Source organism: Puma concolor, chromosome E2 (assembly GCF_028749965.1).
Source record: "Puma concolor isolate L17-30 chromosome E2, mPumCon1.1.hap2, whole genome shotgun sequence".
Classification (NCBI taxonomy): Eukaryota; Metazoa; Chordata; class Mammalia; order Carnivora; family Felidae; genus Puma; species Puma concolor.
The window spans coordinates 47,374,733-47,393,130 of record NC_141681.1 but is presented as its reverse complement, the minus strand read 5'-3'; the positions used below and the strand labels follow the sequence as shown (position 1 = coordinate 47,393,130).

At 53.9% G+C, this 18,398-nt stretch overlaps 1 protein-coding gene across 4 annotated transcripts in view; it reads right to left on the bottom strand.

The window, feature by feature from the left end:
• RYR1 (ryanodine receptor 1) overlaps positions 1-18,398 on the bottom strand; it is a 117,391-nt gene that overhangs the window by 88,696 nt on the left and 10,297 nt on the right. For all 4 annotated transcript variants that reach the window (XM_086689675.1, XM_086689677.1, XM_086689676.1 and 1 more), the window contains exons 10-27: positions 18,239-18,395; positions 17,948-18,112; positions 15,903-16,024; positions 15,206-15,401; positions 10,997-11,132; positions 10,819-10,914; positions 10,617-10,735; positions 9,600-9,733; positions 8,854-9,095; positions 8,103-8,295; positions 6,421-6,637; positions 4,731-4,835; positions 4,413-4,516; positions 3,933-4,016; positions 2,824-3,131; positions 1,757-1,959; positions 620-794; positions 247-455 (exon numbers count right to left, since the gene is read on the bottom strand). In XM_086689675.1, the coding sequence (XP_086545801.1) occupies positions 247-455; positions 620-794; positions 1,757-1,959; positions 2,824-3,131; positions 3,933-4,016; positions 4,413-4,516; positions 4,731-4,835; positions 6,421-6,637; positions 8,103-8,295; positions 8,854-9,095; positions 9,600-9,733; positions 10,617-10,735; positions 10,819-10,914; positions 10,997-11,132; positions 15,206-15,401; positions 15,903-16,024; positions 17,948-18,112; positions 18,239-18,395 (2,965 nt within the window). The remainder of the gene's footprint in view (positions 1-246; positions 456-619; positions 795-1,756; positions 1,960-2,823; positions 3,132-3,932; positions 4,017-4,412; positions 4,517-4,730; positions 4,836-6,420; positions 6,638-8,102; positions 8,296-8,853; positions 9,096-9,599; positions 9,734-10,616; positions 10,736-10,818; positions 10,915-10,996; positions 11,133-15,205; positions 15,402-15,902; positions 16,025-17,947; positions 18,113-18,238; positions 18,396-18,398) is intronic.

Here is an 18,398-nt window from a genome sequence, read left to right as displayed (position 1 = left end):
GACTGCGCCACCCAGGCGGCCCGTCCTCCCCCTATTTTATAGGCAAGGCCCCTGGAGCTCAGACAGGTTGTAGTTTGCTGAGGTTATACCTGACAAGGTAGCCCTGGGAGCTACCTTGTCCCAACATGCCCTTCTACATGGTTTGTGGGCTAACACAGAAGAAAAGGAGACACTTGGGGAAGAGAATTGTGGGAAGAACGAGGTTTGGAAGCAGATCAGAGGGTATTGAGTGGGGTCAGTCCTCACCTCATAGTGGGGGTGCTCAAGGGGTACAGCCTCAAATTGGGGAAGGCTTTTGCTGAACCAGGTGGTGACCGGGCGCTGCATGTTGATGGCGAATGGCTCAAAGCCTTCCTGGAGGCCACAGATGGCAAAGAACCGCAGGGAGCTCACATCCTGGCCCAGGTTCAGGTGACCCACCTGACCAGGTCCCAAGCTGCAGACAGGCAGGAAGCCTGGTGGGAGGGGATGGATGGGCAGGGGTGAGGATAGGTGGGCAGGGTGGGAGCAGGAGGGGAGGAGGCACTGTGGAAGGAAAGGATGGAAAGGGGGAGACTAGGGATGCAGGGTAGGGTCAGATGAAAGAAAACCAGAAAGGGGCCACGAGGCCAGCCCTTACCATCCCCAACCTCAATCTCCCGGAAGGCCGTTTCAGAGCCTGAATCGGACATCAGGACCTCGCCATTGAGGGTGAAGATAATGGTGTTCTCTGTGAGGTCGATCATGCAGCCCACGACATCGCCTGACTGCCAGGGACGCCCAAACGGTTCACTGCCCAAGTGCCAGCGCTGGCCCTGTGAGGAGGTGAGGGGAAGATGTGGGGTGAGAGAGACACAGAGAAATGGAGACATGCAGAAGCAAGGAGAGACACGTAAAGATACACATGCAAGGCACTGGGTTCAAGACATGTGGGACAGACAAGGGGTCACCCCCACAGGGTTCCCATCTTTTCCCATATTTGCATCCATGATCTTTGGAATGTAAAGGATAGGTTTTCATGCTTTCCCTTCTCACTGATCTCTGTATCCCATCCCTCTGCCTGCGTTTACTCTTTCCATGGCTGGTGCTAGGGTTATGCAGACCACCAAAGTGGTAGTCGGGGGTTCAGGGCCGTGGTAAGTGAGAGGGATGGAAGGGAAAAGTGAACCTACCAATGTCCCCTCTACAGACCCACATATACCTATATGCCCCCAGAATAGGTAAATGGATAACGAGATGGATGGATGAGAAGTAGGGTGCACGGCCAGATGGAAGAATGGAATGGAAGCTTACTCTACATTGGTTGATACAAGGAAGGAAGAAATTATAGACAGATAGATGGATGAGTGGGTGGGTAGATGGATGGATAGATAGGTGGACAGGTGGATAAATGGATGAGTGGATGGATGCATGCAAATGATTTGATCGATAAGTGAAATCACAAATTGCTTAAATAAGTGAATGGCTAAACTAACAAAAAAATGAATAAACGGATGGAAATGTGGATGGGTAAGTGGTTATTTGGGCAGATGAGTAGATGGGAGGGTAGTCGGATTTGTGGATAGGTGGATGGATGAATAGACGGATGGTTGGATGGAAAGATGGATGATGGATAGATATGTGCATGGACAGAGAGGGATGGATGAACAGATGGACGAGTGGTAAGGCAGATCAGGGATGAGTGGACAGTGGGGCACAGACAGAGGCAGGGCTGGAGTGTATGAGCTGTGCGGAGGGACCACAGGGCCTGGCAGAAGGGAGCCCAGGGAGTACCCACGCGGTGCCCATTGAAGACATAGGCCAGCTCGTCAGCTCCCAGCTCCACGTCAGGCCGCAGCTCAGGCCTCGCCCAGCCCACTCGCATCTCACCGGTGGTGACTGCCTCGAACTCAAAGTACCAGCGGCCGCTCTGCACCGTGTAGGATTTCTCTGCCCGGAAGATGCGCACCCGATCCCAACGAGACTGGCTCTCCACCTGACCTACAGAGTCAGGGGCCAAGCAGAGTCAGAGACTGGGTGGGGAGTGGATCCCAAGGCACTGAGAGGTTGGTGGGAGACACCAGAGAAGGTAAGGGACTCGGGGGGCTGGGGGAAGAGGGACGATTTCTTGGTGTTATAGGAGAAGAACTGGTGAATCTCAGACTAGCCAGAGGTGGAAAGGACCTACTCAGTGAGACTCCTCCCCCACCCCCTCTTCTTAGCAGTCAGAGCCCTGAGAGAAGAGATGCTGACAGAGACAGAAAGTCGGGTCTGTCACTGTCATGGTCTAGGGTTAAGGGTCAAGATTAGGGTCGATGTTTAGATTTAAGCATCTAGAGCCAGATCAGGGAGAGAGTGTCAGAGTCAGGCTCTAGGAGGGGAGAGAAATTGGAGTTGGGGACCACAGCCAGGATGGGTGGTTGAGGTTGGGATTGGGATAGGTCAGGGGTCAGGGTAAGGGTAGGGGTTAGAAGCTCTCTGAGCTCTTGGCTGGGTCATGTTGAAGCTGGGTCATGTTGAAGCTGGGTCATGTTGAAACTATGGTCCAGAGGTTAGAGGTTAGGAGTCAGTGTTGGGGGTCAGGAATTGGAGTCAGGGATTAGGGATAGTGCTCACTGGGCTCCTGACCTGGCAGCTCAGTGTTATAGCCATAGCCCAGGCAGGGCTTGTGTATGATGAAGGTCAGTGGTCAAGATTGGGTTCAGGTCGGGGTCAGAGTAAGGGTCACGGTTATGGAGTACAGAAAGGCTCAATGTGGTAGATGTAGCCCATTCAGGGGCTGAGTCAGGTCAGAAATCAAGGGTCAAGGGACGAGGTCCGCATCACGGTAGGAGTCAGGGTCAGGGACCTGAGGTCTGCACTCACTGGGCTCCTGGTCAGGCGGCTCAATGTTGTAGCCATAGCCCAGCAGGGTGCGCACGGCCTGGCAGAGGCTGTCCCGGTTGCTGCGCTTGGTGGCCTCGTCCAGCAGCCGATAGGGCACGAGGCGAGGGTTTCGGCGCGCTGGGATGTCCTGCACAGCGCTGTAGCTCCAGCCCTGGGCCACACGGTCTCGTGCCCACACGTTGTGCCCATTCTCTGCCAGCCGGTCCACCAGTGTCATCTGCGCCGGTGTCAGCCGCACGTGGCTCAGGTCTAGTGGCGCTGGCTTGTACCCATTGCTCATCATGTACCTGTGGGTGTGGCAGGGCTTGGTGAGATGAGACCCTCACCTCCACCTCTGGGCTCTGCTCAGTGGGATCTCTGACTTCTGACCCTTGCTCCAGGATTCCATGTTCCTGAGCTCTGAGTTTTGGAATTGCTGACCTTTGATCTCTGACATCAGGCTTCTATGACTCTGTTGAATAAGCTTTGAGATACTTGGCTTCTTTACCCAGGATCCTGTGAGCCTAGCAAGGGCTTTCATGTCACTGACCTCTGGCCTCTCTGACCCCTGCATTGTGATTTTGGCAGCCTCCTCTTCAACCCTGGAACTCTGACCTCTCACTTCTAACTCTGAGGTTTCTTACCGCTGACCTCAGAACTCTATCACTTCAAATTCCTGGCTTTAGAGTCCTTGACCTCTGAACGCTGACCTCTATCCCCAAGGACCTCTCACCTATAATTTTAGGGTCCCTCACTTATGACTCCAACAGCTTCTCACCTCTTTCTATTGACTCCTTGACTCTGACTTGGAGAAATTACCTCTGTTCTCTCATTTTCCCTGATTCCATGGCAGACCTTGACCTTGGGTCCTGACTCACACCCACTGTCCCTCTGGGACTCCTGCCTCCATAATCCTGACACTTCCTCAGGACACTCACCACTGACTCCAGGCCCTGACACCTTGTCCTATGACCTTCACCCTAACCTATGACGCTTTGTCTCTGACCTCAGCCTCATACAAGACCCCTCAACTGCCCAGCCCTTATCACGTCATCCCCAGCCCCCACCAAGCTCTGTTCCCCAGAGGGACACGGGCCACCGGCACTCACGTCTTGGGGAGTTTGGTCTTCTTGAGGTTGTCCTCCGCCTTCTCATCCGCCATGCCCACATGGCAGCCCAGTGCCAGCAGAGTCCTGGGGCGGGGTGGGAGGGCAGTGTCACCTCACATAGCCTTCCTGCCCCTGGCCTCCCCTCCCCCAGCCCGGCTTCCCTCCTCCCCCGCCCTTGTCGGTTTCTCACATCTCTTGCTCTGACTTTCTGGGTGTCTGTCCCCATCCCTCTGTCTCAGTCTCTGTCTCTCTGGCTCCTGTCTGGCGTTGCTTCTTTGTCTCTGTATCTCTTTGACGGTGCCCATCTTTTCCTGTCCACTTACTTCTTTCCCTGATTCCACGTCTCTCTCTCTCTCTTACTGACTAGCTCTCTAGTCTCTCTAGCTGTCTGTCTCTGCTTCACAATCCCTGTCTCTCCTTGCCCTCCTCCTCACCAGCAGTCGGTCCCAGGCCCCTGCTCCCTGCGCCCCCCCCCCTCACTTGAGCGTCTCCCCCGACATCTGCAGGTTGTAATTCCTCTCGGGCTCTGGTAGGCTGTGGAAGTCCACAAGACACGGGTGCAGCCTCTTATTGTCATCCCGAACCTGGAGAAACCCCAGTGTCAACTTTCAGGGTCCCTTCCCTCCCCCCAACACTCCCAGACTGTGGCCCCTGACCTCCTGCCCTTAGTTCTGCCACAAGAACCCCAAGGACGCCCTGGTGCCCTAAAGTCCCTTCCCCCAACCACTGGCCCCTCCCTGCTCACTCCCCCAATGGCAAGTCTAGCCTGAGTCCCTCATGCTGCAGGCGGCCCCTCACCGGGCCATAGGTCCAGCCCTGCTCGATGCGAGTCAGCGCCCAGAGTTCATGGATGTTCTCTGCCAGCTTCTCCCGAATGCGTTCCAGATGGGGAGGCAGGACGATCTGGGGGCAGGGAACGTTCGTGAGATCCCTGTGTTCCTTCCAGGCTGCACCATGACCCCTCTCCCCAAAGACACGTATGAGCCCTGGACGGTTCCCCCAGATTTTCCCTGCTATTCTGAGCCCTGCTCCTCATCAGCATCACCTGACTCCAGGGTTGACACTCAGTCCAACTGAGTAAGGACTTCGAATCATGGAATTAAGGAATTATCTAGGAATTGGGACTCTCTCCCCCTTTGGACTGGTTGTTCCATGAAGACAGGGCCTGGGGCTGCCTCAGTTTCCACCACTTCCCCAGCCCATCCCACAGCCAGGCTCAGAGGAGATGCTTGGAAAGTGGTTGCTGAATGAACGGGTGAGTCTCTTTCCTTCTTTGTACGATGAGGATCAGAACAATACTTACCTCATAAGGATTCAGTGATATAATCCAGATAACTACTCAATCCTACGTAGTTTATGTAAGTGCCTGGCGCACAGTGGGTGCATAATAAATATTTATGTTGTTAGTGTTCTACAGACAAGAGATAATGATGGTTCGGACCAGGGCAGGCCATGGGGGGAAGCAGAGGGGGTGGGAGGGATGTCCAGGAGGCTAAGTGGACAGCCCATGAGGCTGAGAAGCTGGGGGAGCAGGAGGGAGACATCCAGAAGGGGGCCCAGGCTCTGTCCTGGCTACAGGGGATGGCTAGTTCACCATGAAATAATATCACTATTGCTACTGATAACACTAACTGTATTGAGTCCTTCCTATTTACTCAGGACCGTGCTGAGCGCTTCACAGATATTAATTCATCTGACCTCCACAACTGTGAGACAAGGTAGGTTCTGTTGTTATCCCCCTTTCCTCACAGATGAGGAAAGTGAGGCACAGAGAAGTAAAGCCACATACGTACGGTAACACACAGAAAATCAGACCCTCGTGGTCAGGCTCTTGAACACAACTTATGTGGCCTCCAATAGGGACATGTTTGGGGGGGGTGGGGAGTTCAAGTTGGGACAGGAGGAGTGGGAAGGCCCAGATGGAAGGGATGCCAACAGACTAGTGGAAAAGATCTCAAACTTTGGAATCCGCACATGGGTTCAAATCAGCTGTGTGGCTTATATAGGTTGCTTAACTCCTCTGGGTCTCACTTTCCTCATCTATAAATCAGGGGCAATAATAGTCTTTTCTTGGGGCGCCTGGTTGGCTCAGGCGGGTGAGCATCCAACTCTTGATTTCAGCTCAGGTCATGGTTCTCACGGTTTGTGAGATTGAACCCCACATGGGGCTCTGTGCTGTGGACACAGAGCTTGCTCAGGACTCTCTCTGACCCTCCCTGGTGTGTGTGCACATGCTCTCATGCTCTCTCTCAAAAAAAAAAAAAAAAAAAAACCAAAAACTTTAATAATTGTCCTTTCTTTAGGGGGCTATAGTGAGGACCCCCAGAAAGTGGGATTCTGTCTTCCTAGAGTTCTTTGCCTCCACTCTGCCCCAGCTTCCCAATCTGTTGTTAAACAACAAGATTCCCAGCTTCCAAATCAGCTCCCCACCTCCCTGACTCCTAAGGGAGTTTGTCTCACCAGGAAACCCTTGCAGGGCAGGCAGTACCTGGACAGTGTCCACAGGGCAGGGCACAAAGTCAGTGTGTGAGAGGCAGCGGCTGGGGCCCACCAGGTGGGGCCCTCGAGGCCCCTCCCGCCGATACTCCTTGATGGGCTCCAGATGAAGTCGCTCTCGAGGGAGCACAGCTTCATGGCATGGGGCATAGCCAGGTGGAGGGAGGAACTTGAATTCGCCATGGCGGCCACCAAGAAGGAACCGTACCCTGAGTGGGAGAGTGGGGTCACTGGTGAGGCAGATTACAAGGAGAATCTGTGCTCAGTGGGGGTAAGGGAGCAATCCTGGGATCTGTGGAAAGTTCTGGGAAAGATCACCGGGCAGCCATGGAGTCACGGAGGTCATTTAAAGTCAAAGAGAAGGTCTGAGGTCAACGAGAATCAGTGGAAAATCAAAAAAGGAGGGGGCACCTGGGTGGCTCAGTCAGTTGAACATCCAACTTCAGCTTGGGTCATGATCTCACAGCTTGTGAGTTCGAGCCCTGCGTCAGGCTCTGTGCTGACAGCTCAGAGCCTGGAGCCTGCTTTGGACTCTGTCTCCCTCTCTCTCTCTCTCTCTCTCTCTCTCTGTCTCTATGCCCCTCCCCACTTGTGCTCTCTCTCTCTCAAAAATAAATAAACATTAAAACAAAAAAAAAAAAGGAAAGTGTGGGTTCATTGGGAGTTAATGCAAGGTCATAGAAAGATCCACTGGAATAGACCTTGGCTCAATAGAATGTTTGGGGATACTGGAAGGTTTCTGGGAGACCAAGAAGGTCATCCGGAAATCACGGAAAATCTGGTGTAACTATGAGATAACCCTAATCACCACTGAATGGACACTGGGAAGCTCTTTACAGAGCTTGGGATCATTGGGAAAAGACTGAGTTATTGAGAGACCTTTGAAATAACTGGGGATATTGAGGAATTATGGTCACTGGGGGATCATGGAGTAATTAGAAGATCACTGGGAGATGCTGGGATCACTGAAAAGCGGTTAAAAGCATGGAATCATTGGGAGAATCCAAGATAATTTGGGGGGTCATTGGGAGGGTCTGGGTCATTGGAAGAGAGCTGTCAGGTTCTGGAGTCATTTGGAGGTCACTGGAACGACATAGAGTCATTGGGAGAGTCTAACATCATTTGGGAATTAACTGGAAGAGTTATTTTTTTTTTAATTTTTTTTTTAACATTTATTTATTTTTGAGACAGAGAGAGACAGAGCATGAATGGGGGAGGGTCAGAGAGAGGGAGACACAGAATCTGAAACAGGCTCCAGGCTCTGAGCTGTCAGCACAGAGCCCGACGCGGGGCTCGAACTCACGGACCACGAGATCATGACCTGAGCCGAAGTCGGACACTTAACCGACTAAGCCACCCAGGCGCCCCTGGAAGAGTTATTAGAAGGTCATTGTGCAATTTGGAGGACACGTGAAAGTCGCTGGAAGGATATGGGGTTGGGAAGAAGCTGAGGTCTTTGGGAGGGTCTGGATCAATGGGAGGACACTAAAGTGTTTGGGACCATGTAGAGATCACTGGGACCTTCTCATAAGGATCTGACCAGTCAGTCCTGAGGGTAGGCTGCCCAGTGAGGGTAGGCTCCTGGCCTTATAGTAGGCCATGTTGTAACTAGGGAAGGTGTCTTGGGACAGTCCCAGGTCTGGGGCCTGGCAAGGGGCAAAGGCAAGTCCTCACTTGACACCAGCCGAGAAACTGACAACAGGGAAGAAGAGTCCATCCAGGTTGAAGGCCTCAAAGACGCCTTGCACAGGACAGCCATTGATTCGGAAGGAGATGGATGGCACGCTGAGGTCCAGGCAGCAGCTGACGACATCCTCAGGGGCCAGGAGGTGCTGCCCTGGGGAAGTCACTGGGCGTGCCACGTGTCCTGCACCAGGGTCACAGGGAAGAGTCAAAAGTCAGGGGTCTCAAGACCTCACTGGTCAGAGTCTAATGGTCTCAAGAGGCAAGAGGCAGATATTAGAGAATCTCATGGGATCTGGATCCTGGAAACCCTAAGGTCAAGTGTTCCCATGGAGGGTTCTGGATCTCTGAGATAAGGGAGGAGGTCAAGGTTCCCCTGAGGTTAGGGTCTTGAGAGCTGTGGAGTCAGAGATTACAGTCACCCTGGAGTTAGAATACTGGAACCCTTGGGGGCTGGAAGTCAAAGGTTAGAAGTCATAATGATCTGGGCAGTTTTCAAGGATCTCTTGGGTCAGAGATCATACATCTCCTGGGGCCAGAGTTCTGGAGACTATGAGGAAGCAGGTTAGGGGCAAGATTCTGGAAGCGTTAGGGTTGGGGTCTTGGAAAATTAGGAATCAGAGGTCAAAATTTGGCCTCTTGTGGGGAATCAAGATCCCAAGAAGCCTAAGGTGTATGGTGAGAGTCTGAGAAGCTCTGGGGCCAATGATCGGGGATGAGGGCCCCCGGAAGGGTCAGGTACCTGTCCAGAGGTGCAGCCCATCAAATCCGTACGAATAGAGGTCATCACCAACCCCGTTGCCGCCCCAGCCCTCGCCGCCACCGGGGTAAGGGCTGTAGCCCTCAGTGAGGGCCCAGCCCACCCGCAGGTGGGTGGCCTGAGCTGTCAGGAACGGAGCCACCTCGTCCACCATCACCTCAAAGTACCATTTGCCGTACTGTGTGGAGCCCTCTGCTCGGCCCACAAAGATGTTGGGGCGGATGCTGCAGGGAAGATGGGACAGGAGAGGGGGTGAGGGAGAGGTGGGGAGCAAAGCCAGGTTGTTGCAGGGGTGGGGGGGGAAGGGAGAAGAGAAGGAGAGATACACACAGGAAAAACAGAAGGCAGAGACATGGAGACAGAGAGAAAGCAGAGACAGAGACCTCAAAAAACAGAGCGAGATGGGTGAGAGAGAAAATGAAATGGAGGAGAAATAGAGACAGATACAGAGGGAGATAGATAGCAAAAGGAGCAAATGCAGAAAAAGACAGAGAAAGAGAGAGGAACTGACAGAGGCAGAAATGGAAGAGGGAGAGAGGACAAGAGGAGGGGGGGCCGGGGGTGAGCTGGGGCAAGAGAGGACATCTGTGAGGACCAGGTGTTAAGTCTTGGGGTGGGAGACCGAGAAAGGGACATCCACCTGAGTGTGGAGTCTCTGTTCTGGGAAAGGGTTAAGAGGTCTGGGGTCAGGGTGAGGTCAGGCTGGGGTCAGGGGTTACGGGCCAGACCTGGTGACATAGTTGATGAGGCTTGTCTGCAGCAGAAGCTCACGGCCAGGGAGCAAGTTCTCGGTAATGAGATCTTGGTTGGAGCGCACGGCCACGCCATTGCACACACAGAGGGAACACAGCACATCGAGCACCTGGAGGTCGAGGTCAGAGGTCAGGTTGTGAGAGCACCAGGGCGGGGAATCCGGGGTGGAAAGTCAGAAGTTAAGGATAATGTGCCAGGACAAGAGGTGGAGATTTTGATGGGCAAGGAGGTGGTGGAAGTGCGAGGTCAGGGCTCACAGAGGAAGGTCAAGGGTCAAAGAGAAAGGTCAGGCCGGGGGCCGCAGGATCTGGGGTAAGACGTCAGCAGTGTTAAGGAAGGAGGGACTGGAGTAGGAGGTGAGGAGTCAGAGGGAGGAGGGAAAAGGTTGGTTAGTGAGAGCAGGGGGGTCAGGAGGAGATTTTAGATCAGCAGGGGCTGGTGCCAGATGGATAATGTACATATGTGAGGTGGTTAGAAATTGTTCAGTGGGGCGGGGCGCCTGGGTGGCTCAGTCGGTTGAGCGTCCGACTTCGGCTCAAGTCACGATCTCGCGGTCTGTGAGTTCGAGCCCCGCGTCGGGCTCTGTGCCGACAGCTCGGAGCCTGGAGCCTGCTTCGATCCTGTGTCTGCGTCTCCCTCTCTCTCTCTGCCCCGCCCCGACTCACATTCTGTCTCTCTGTCTCTCTCAGAAACAGGTAGGACCTGTGGCGAGCTGGAGGGCGTATATGCAGCCCACCTAAAGACTACAAAATCAGAAATTAAAAAATAAAAATGTTGCAGAGATCTAATGAAGCACATCTGTGGCCCAGAATCCGTTTAAGAACCGTAAGTTTAAGACCCTTGTGTTGAGATGGAAGCATGTGGGAGTGGAGTCCAGGTAAGAGACAAGATGGGGCGGAGAAAGGGAGTGAGGGAGGTGGAGAATTCCGGGGCCCTGGGAAAAGGTCAGGGTTCAGAGTTCAGGGGATGAGAGGTCAGGGCGAGGGGCCAACCTTGTGGTTCCTCCCGTGCTTGTCCAGGAGGGAGATGATGGACTTGATGTGGTTCTCCTGGATGATATTCAGGACCTCAGGACTCTCGATCAGGACACAGTACAGCACCTCCAGGATCCCTGTGCAGGTGGCAGAATGGTAGGCGAGTGACTGCGGCCCTCCCCTGTGCCAGCCCCTGTCCCCTCCCCCTGGGTTCTCCTACCAGAGGAGGCCTCCAGCCGATCGAGCTTGCTGACCAGCCAGTCCAGGTTGGTGGAGAAGAGGGCACAGTTGGTACGATTGCCACGGATCAGAGAGGCTGAGGGCGGAAAAGAGGCGTCAGACCCCATGGCACTGAGGAGCTGGGGTGCTCTAGGGGAAGCCAGAACCAGGCCCCTTACCCAGGAGTTCATAGAGCAGGTTCACAATCTCTTTCCAGGACTCGGCTGCCTCCTCCCCTGCAAATTCGGCAAAGTGGGCAGCCGTGGTGTAGACATTTAGGCGGTCAATGCAGTTCAGGACCAAGGAGAGCATCCCCTAGGGTGGGGAAAATGGGCGGGTCACCATGGGAGTCCCAGGCCCTCTCTTCCTTGCCCTTCTTGGATTTGCTAATTCATTTAACTTCAACAACCAGCAACTATGTTCCCAGATCCAACAACATTAGCTCCACGTTCCCGTTCACTCCCATCACCCTCCTCTCCTCCTCAGCTCCCCACATCCGTCCTTGTCCTCTCTGCCTTGGTTCCCAACATAACACGTCCTTATTAACGTCAGGACTGCGGCCCCTGGGTGGTTCAGTCAATTAGGCGTCCAACTTTGGTTCAGGTCATGATCCCATGGTTCGTGGGTTCAAGCCCCGCGTCCGACTCTGTGCTGACAGCTCAGAGCCTGGAGCCTACTTCGGATTCTGTGTCTCCCTCTCTCTCTGCCTCTCCCTTGCTTGTGCTCTCTCTCTCAAAATTAAAATAAACATTAAAAAAAAAAAAACCATCAGGACTGACTGTGCTTTTCCTTCCCGAAGTTTTCTTTCCATCCTATCCACTTCCAAGCATCCCACTCTGGGTCCTAACTGGCTCAGTTTACTCTCCGCACCAACCACCCAAGAGATTTTTTTTTTTTTTTTGCATTTTACATTTTAAACTTTGTCTTCTCTTATTGTGAATTATAACAGGCATACAGAAAAGCACATACAATAATACATACAGTCAGTTCTTGTTATTCGCGGTAGTTAGGTTCTATAAAGTCACCATGAACACGGAGTTAGCAAATCCTGAACCACTCACCTCTCCCGGGGAAAACACAGGGAGTTGCTCTGAGTCACGTTTTCGTCAATCAATACATAATCTTGGCACATATGTGTGTCCGTTTAAAGACACTGATTTAATATATATTGTTGATGCATTAACATTAAATTCACGGCCAACAGCACTCTAACTCCTCCTAAATGAAGCATTCCCCCCCCCCCCTTATTTTCTCCATAAGGCCCACCACAGCCTCTTGCCCTCGAGAGCACTAGACAGCACGTTAGCGCTACACTCGGGGGCCACTTTAAACAGCGAACTCAACAAAAAAACACCAGCGTGTGGAAAATGTGGCACTAAATATACTATGAAAAGGACACCTGTTTACAGGCCGAGTGCCGAAACAAGAAGGCGCAGCATCACCCTGTTCAGCCTCGGCCGGGAACACGAGGGCCACCGACACAAATTTTTTGCCACTCCGCACATGTTCACGAATGACCACGAAGATGCTGCAAGTATTGATGTGAGGGTCACAAATAGATTTTAGCAAGCAGGCAAATTTGCAAAGGCAGATCTGTGCACACCAAAGATCAAACGTGTATGGCTCAACAGATACAAAGAACACCTGTGCAACCGTGACCCAAGCCCGGAAAGAGAACACCGCCAGCCACGCAGAAGTCGCCTGGATGCCCCTCCTGACCACACAAACCTCTCTGCGAGGAATAACCGCTGTCCTGGCTTTTGTAGAAATCCTCTCCTTGCTTTTCTATTTTTACCGCCTATGTATGCGTCAGTAAACAGTCTAATTGAGTTTTGCCTGTTTTTGAACTTGGCATACACAATAAGTATTCTTCTGGACATGGAGTCTTTTGCTGGGTGTTATATTTTAAGTTCAAGAACACCGTTTCACGTGTCTGTAGTCCCTTCATTCTCGTTGTGGAGTAGTACCTATATCCGCTGTGTGTGTGAACACGCAACATTTGCGGATCCATGCTGGTGGTGGACATTTGGGCTGTTTCTAGCTTTTGGCCATTACGTATAGTGCTACTGTGACAATCCCTGTGTCTCTATGCTGGGGGCCCCTATCACTAGTAAGAGAGGCAGCACACGGGGGTAGAGGGCGGTTGGAGTCACACAGAGTGGCTGCGTCATTAACTAGTTGTGATTTTAGGGAACCTATCCCTCTTGTGGCTCCCAAAGTGAAAGTCCTCACCCAGAGCCTGGCCTTCGTCACCTCTCTGCCCTCATCTCCTCCCACTCTGCCCCTAGCTCACCCTGTCCCAGTCGCCCTGGCCTCCTCATGGTTCTAGAACCTGCCAAGCACACTCCCTGTGCACTTGCTCTCCCCTTTGTCTCCTCTCTGTCCCTCCCCCAGGTGTACATGTGGCTGCCTCTCTTCACTCAGGTCCCCTCCCTGACCAGTCTATTTTATTTATTTTTTATTTTTTTAAAGTTTATTTATTCTGAGAGAGACAGTGACAGTACAAGTGGGGGAGAGACAGAGAGAAAGAGACAGAGAATCCCAAGCAGGCTCTGCCCTGGCAGCGAAGAGCTGGACGCAGGACTCGAACCCACGAAATCATGAGATGGTGACCTGAACTGAAACCAAGAGTCAGGCGCTCAACCCACTGAGCCATCCAGGTGCCCCTGTTTTACTTTTCTTTTAAGTTTATTTATTTATTTTGAGAGAGCACGCGTGAGCAGGGGAGGGGCAGAGAAAGAAGGAGAGCGAGAATCCCAAGCAGACTCCACACTTGGTGCTCAGTGCTAGGCTCAATCCCACGATCCTGAGATTGTGACCTAAGCAGAAATCAAGAGTTTGGACGCTCAACCGACTGAGCCACCCAGGCGCCCACTGATCACTCTGTTTTAAGGATTTAAAAAAAATTTTTAAGTTTATTTATTTTTGAGAGCGGGACAGAGAGAGCGAGCAAGGGAGGGGCAGAGAGAGAAGGAGAGAGAATCTCAAGCAGGCTCTGCACTGTCAGCACGGAGTCTGAGGTGGGGCTCAAACCCACAAACTGTGAGATCATGACCTGAGCCGAGACGAATAGTTGGTTGCTTAACCAGCTGAGCCACCCAGGCACCCCAAGACCACTCTATTTTAAGTTGCAACAACCCCAGCACTCCCTGCTACTTCCCTCCTTTATTTTTTTCTCAGTACTTATCATCTTATATACCATGTAATTTTCTTATTTTATTGATCATCATCTATCCTCCCCACATGTCAGTTCCAAAAAGACAGAGATTTTTGTCTGTTTTGTTGACAGCTATACCCCTTGGCATATTTGTTGGGGAGATAGATGGCTGTTATTTAATCTCTCTGAGCTTCTGTGGTCCATCTGTAATATGAGAATTACAACCCCCATAGGGTTATCAGGAGGATGTCATGTATATAGCACCCTTAGCACACAATAATGGCCAAATTCAAAGTAATAATAACCACTAACACCTATATATCATCTGCTACGTGCTGGCACGGTTCTAAACGTTTGGCCTATACTAATTCCACTCCACAAATAAGTTTCGTTATTGTTACTATTATCACTTTTGGATCAGATTGGGGAGTCCCTGGAGAGGAGGAGGGTCAGTTGTTAGCCTTTAAACGAACATGCTCCCCTATCACCCGGTGGGGACATCAGACCTCCGGGCCTTTGTCCAGTCCCCTCCTCCCACCCCGTGCGGTCCCCCTCACTCTGACCCCCTGCTGGGCGGAGCCCGCTCCACATCTTTTCCCTTCTTGCTCTCAGAACACACGGACCCCCCAGCTCCTGACTCCAGCACAGGACCCTCCCTGACGCCCCAAAACCCACCTCTGGCCCTGCCCCTCCTCCCATGCCCCACTCTGGTTCAGTCCTCCCAACTGCGGGCCGAGCCCCCACAGACACCATTCCCCCCCCCCCCCCCCCCCCCCCGACTCCTGAGTCCCGCAGCCTCATCCTCAGACTTCTTCCCAGGCCTGGCCGCTTCTACAGGCTTCGCCTCGGCACAGACCTGCGCTTAGGCCCCGCCCCACTCCGGGGTAAGGGAACAGGCCTGCCCCACCCGCGTCGCTCCGGTCCCAACTCGCTCCCACCCGCACCGCCCCTGCTCTGACAAACGCCCTGCCTTTCCCTCAAGGCCCCGCCCACCACCCCAAATTCTCCTCAAGGCCCGCCCCCTCACTTGTTCCCCGAAGGTCTGCGGCCCCGCCCCGTTTATACAGGCGCCGCCGGCTCTGAAACCACTACAGACGCTTTCAGGTCCCTCAGGCTCCGCCCCGCCCCGCGCCGCGGCCCCGCCCCGCCCCAACATCGCTGCGGCCCCACCCCTCCCTCAGGCTCCGCCCCCGCGTCCACAGGCCCCGCCCCGCCCTCGCCACGGCCCCACCTCCTCCTGGAAGAGGCTCTGGCGGTTGCGCAGGCTGCGCAGCTTGCTCTGCTTCTCCTCGTGCTGCAGCTCCTCGGAGGGCGGCTCGAAGTAGCCGATGAGGTCCTGCAGGCTCAGGATGACACCCTCGATGGGCAGCGCTGTGCCAGCTGGCGGCCCCGAGCCCCGCGGCTTCCCGCTGAAGCTGTCCAGGCCCCTGTGGGGACGGCGCACCTGTCAGCCAGGAGCCCCGAGCGCTGACTATCATTGAGGCGCTCGCGAGTCCTACACCCTGCCCCCAAAGGACTCTTACAGACACACCTATTCTACAGAGCGGGAGACTGAGACTCGGAGACAGACAGACATTGGCCTGAGGCCACACAGTGGCCAGCGACAGAGCTAGGACTGGGACTCACTCCTGTGTAAGCACAGGGGGGTGGGTGGAAGCAGGTGTCAGGGCTGGGGAGGTCCAGGATCAAGGATCTGGGTGTCAGGGGTGATCAGGGATGTGAAGTCAAAATCATGGTTGTCAAGGTCAGATTAGGGGTCAAGTGTACAGAAGTCAGAGGTTTAGAGGTTAGGGATCCTGTGTATGTTAGGGGTGTGGAAGTCAGAGGTGGGATTAGAGGGGTCAGGTGTATGACCACGGGGAGCCTGGGGGGGTCAAGGCGTGGCCCCGCAGGGGGCGGGGGGGGGGCAGAGTGGGCAGGTGGCTCACTTGACGAACTGGTTGTACAGGCCAGCGGTGCTGTAAATCATGCGGGCAGCCTGGGACTCCTCCTGCTGGCAGCGAGTCAGTGACAAGGCGTCGTCCATATGGCCTTCCTGGTGCAGTATGGCCTGGCAGCGGGGGGGGGGGGGGGGGGCAGAGAGGTCAGGAGTGGGCCCAGCACCAAGGACGGATCATCTGCCCCCAGATCTCCATCCAGATTCTAGCCCCAAAGCTGCCCCCATCCTCCACTGAATCTCTCTGCCAGACACCCCCTTCTGTCCCTCTTCATCTGACTCTTATTCTCTGTGCCCCCCCCGGCCCCGCCCCACCCCCCCCCCCCCGTCTCCCCTCTGCCTCTGGCTCCATCTCCCTGCCCCCCTTTGTTCCTGTCTTTGTCTCTCTCCCTACATCTCACATCGCTACCCCATGCTTTGTCTCTTTCTCCCTGTCTTTCCCACTCTGTCTGTATCTCCATCTCTCTCTGCCTTCTGTCTCTATCCGCCTTTGATTCTGTGTTTGTGTCTCCCTCTCTGACTGTCCTGTCTGTCTGTCTCCAGGCCAGACCCTTTCCACCTGTGTCTACTGCTGACTTAACACCCTCCCACCAGAAAGGTGTGATGACACCCTCACTTAACATGTCCCAGGCTGAATGCCTGAAAGCTTCTCTGTAAGATGAGACCATCTTCCAGCTTTCTCCTGAGCTGACCTCCGAGCACCTTGTCCAGTGCTGTGGCTGTAAATACCACCCACCGCTGACGGCTCCCACTACCCCCCCTCGGACCAGGCCCATTTCTATATCCTCTGCTCAGGTATCCAATTACAAGCTTCGTTTTTTTGAAACGAACATCTCCCTAGTCTTCCCAGTCATTCACTCTTTATCGAGGGGCTCTGTTCTACACACTGGATCCCTATCATCCTGAGCTGCTGACACTTGGCTGTCCCTGACTCAGTTAATGGCATTTCCATCCTTCCAGTGGCTCAGGGCAAAAATCATGGCATCATCCTCGACCCCTGCCCCTCTCACCTCGAGATCCAGTCTGTCAGGAAATCCTGTTGGCTCCGCCCTCAAGCTACAAACATAATCTGCCACCTTCCCCACCCTGGTCCTGTCCACTGTTTTCTCCCACCTGACCATGGCAGCAGTCGCCTCCCTGGGCTCCCTACTCCAACTCTGGGCCTCACCCCAAACTCATCTATTCCCACGAGCAGCTAAGGAACCTGAGTCAGGTCACCTCCCTGGCCTGCTCAAAACTCTACTGGGGTTCCATCTCACTAGGAGTAAAAGGTGGGACCCTCCCCATGGCCCACGAGGCCCCACATGATCTGCTCCCATCTCCTCTCTGTCCTTATCTTCCAAGACTTGTCCCTCAATCACTGCGCTCCAGCCAAACTGGATCTTCTTTCTGTTATTGCAACAAATCAACCTCATTCCAACCTCAGGGCCTTTGCACATGCCATGCCCTCCGCCCAGAGTAGCTTTTCCAATCTTCAGCTGGAAAGCTATGTACTTCATTACAGGCGGTTTATTTACCATGTCTGAGTCTGGGAGGGCAGGAGACAGGTCTGTATATCTCATCTATTTTTCCACACGCACATCTAGAACAACGGGGGCACTCCATAATTTGCCGAATGTTATTCTTGGTCTGTTTGTCACTGTCTTTGTCTCTTTTTGTCTTTTCCATCTCTGCTTCTCTGTCTCTATCTTTCTCTGTTTTTCCGTCTCCATGTCTTTTTGTCTCTGCTTTTCTCTGTCTCTATGTTTCTCTCTCCCTCTCTCTCTTTCCCTGTCCTTCTCCCTTTCTCCCTCTCCCTCTCTCTCCTTCTCCCTCACTCTATTCTTTCTTTCCACCCCATTTCTCCTCTCCCTCCCTCTCTCCCCCCTGTATATCTATCCCTCTTTCTTTTTCCTCTCTCAATCTCAGTTTGTCTTTGAGTCCCCATCTTTCTCTCAGTCCTACCCTCAAACTCCTGAAGGCTCAAGCATGATCACCCCTCGGTCTCCTTCCTGCCCCTGCCGGCACCCCCGCCCCTTCCCCTCGCCAGGCACCCACCTTCTTCTTGAGCACGCCAAGCCTCAGGGCCTTGGGGTCCGGGGCCGCATAGGTGAGCCACAGGCCTGAGGCCACATGCTGCACGAAGCACAGTGACTCCCCATACTTGATCTCAGGGGGACCCATGCCGTCCACATCCCTCTTGGGGGCCGTATCCAGCTTCTCCTGCAGGGGCAGGGGACAGAGGTCAGCCTCCTCTGCCTGCGCATTTAATCAGGGAGAGACTGCAGAATGGAGGCTGGGGCCGGATTTGGGGCCCCAAGTGAGGGAGGGCACCCTGACCCCACCGACCTTGGAGATGCGGAAGCAGAAGGAGGTGGCCTTGGTGTGGGCCTTGCTGGCATCGACCACCATCAGGCCCTGGTCCTCGGTGAGCGCCAGGTACCGCCCAGTAGTAACATGCCGGATACGAAGAGGCTGGCCCCAGCGGAGGTGGCTCCCACTCCAGCTG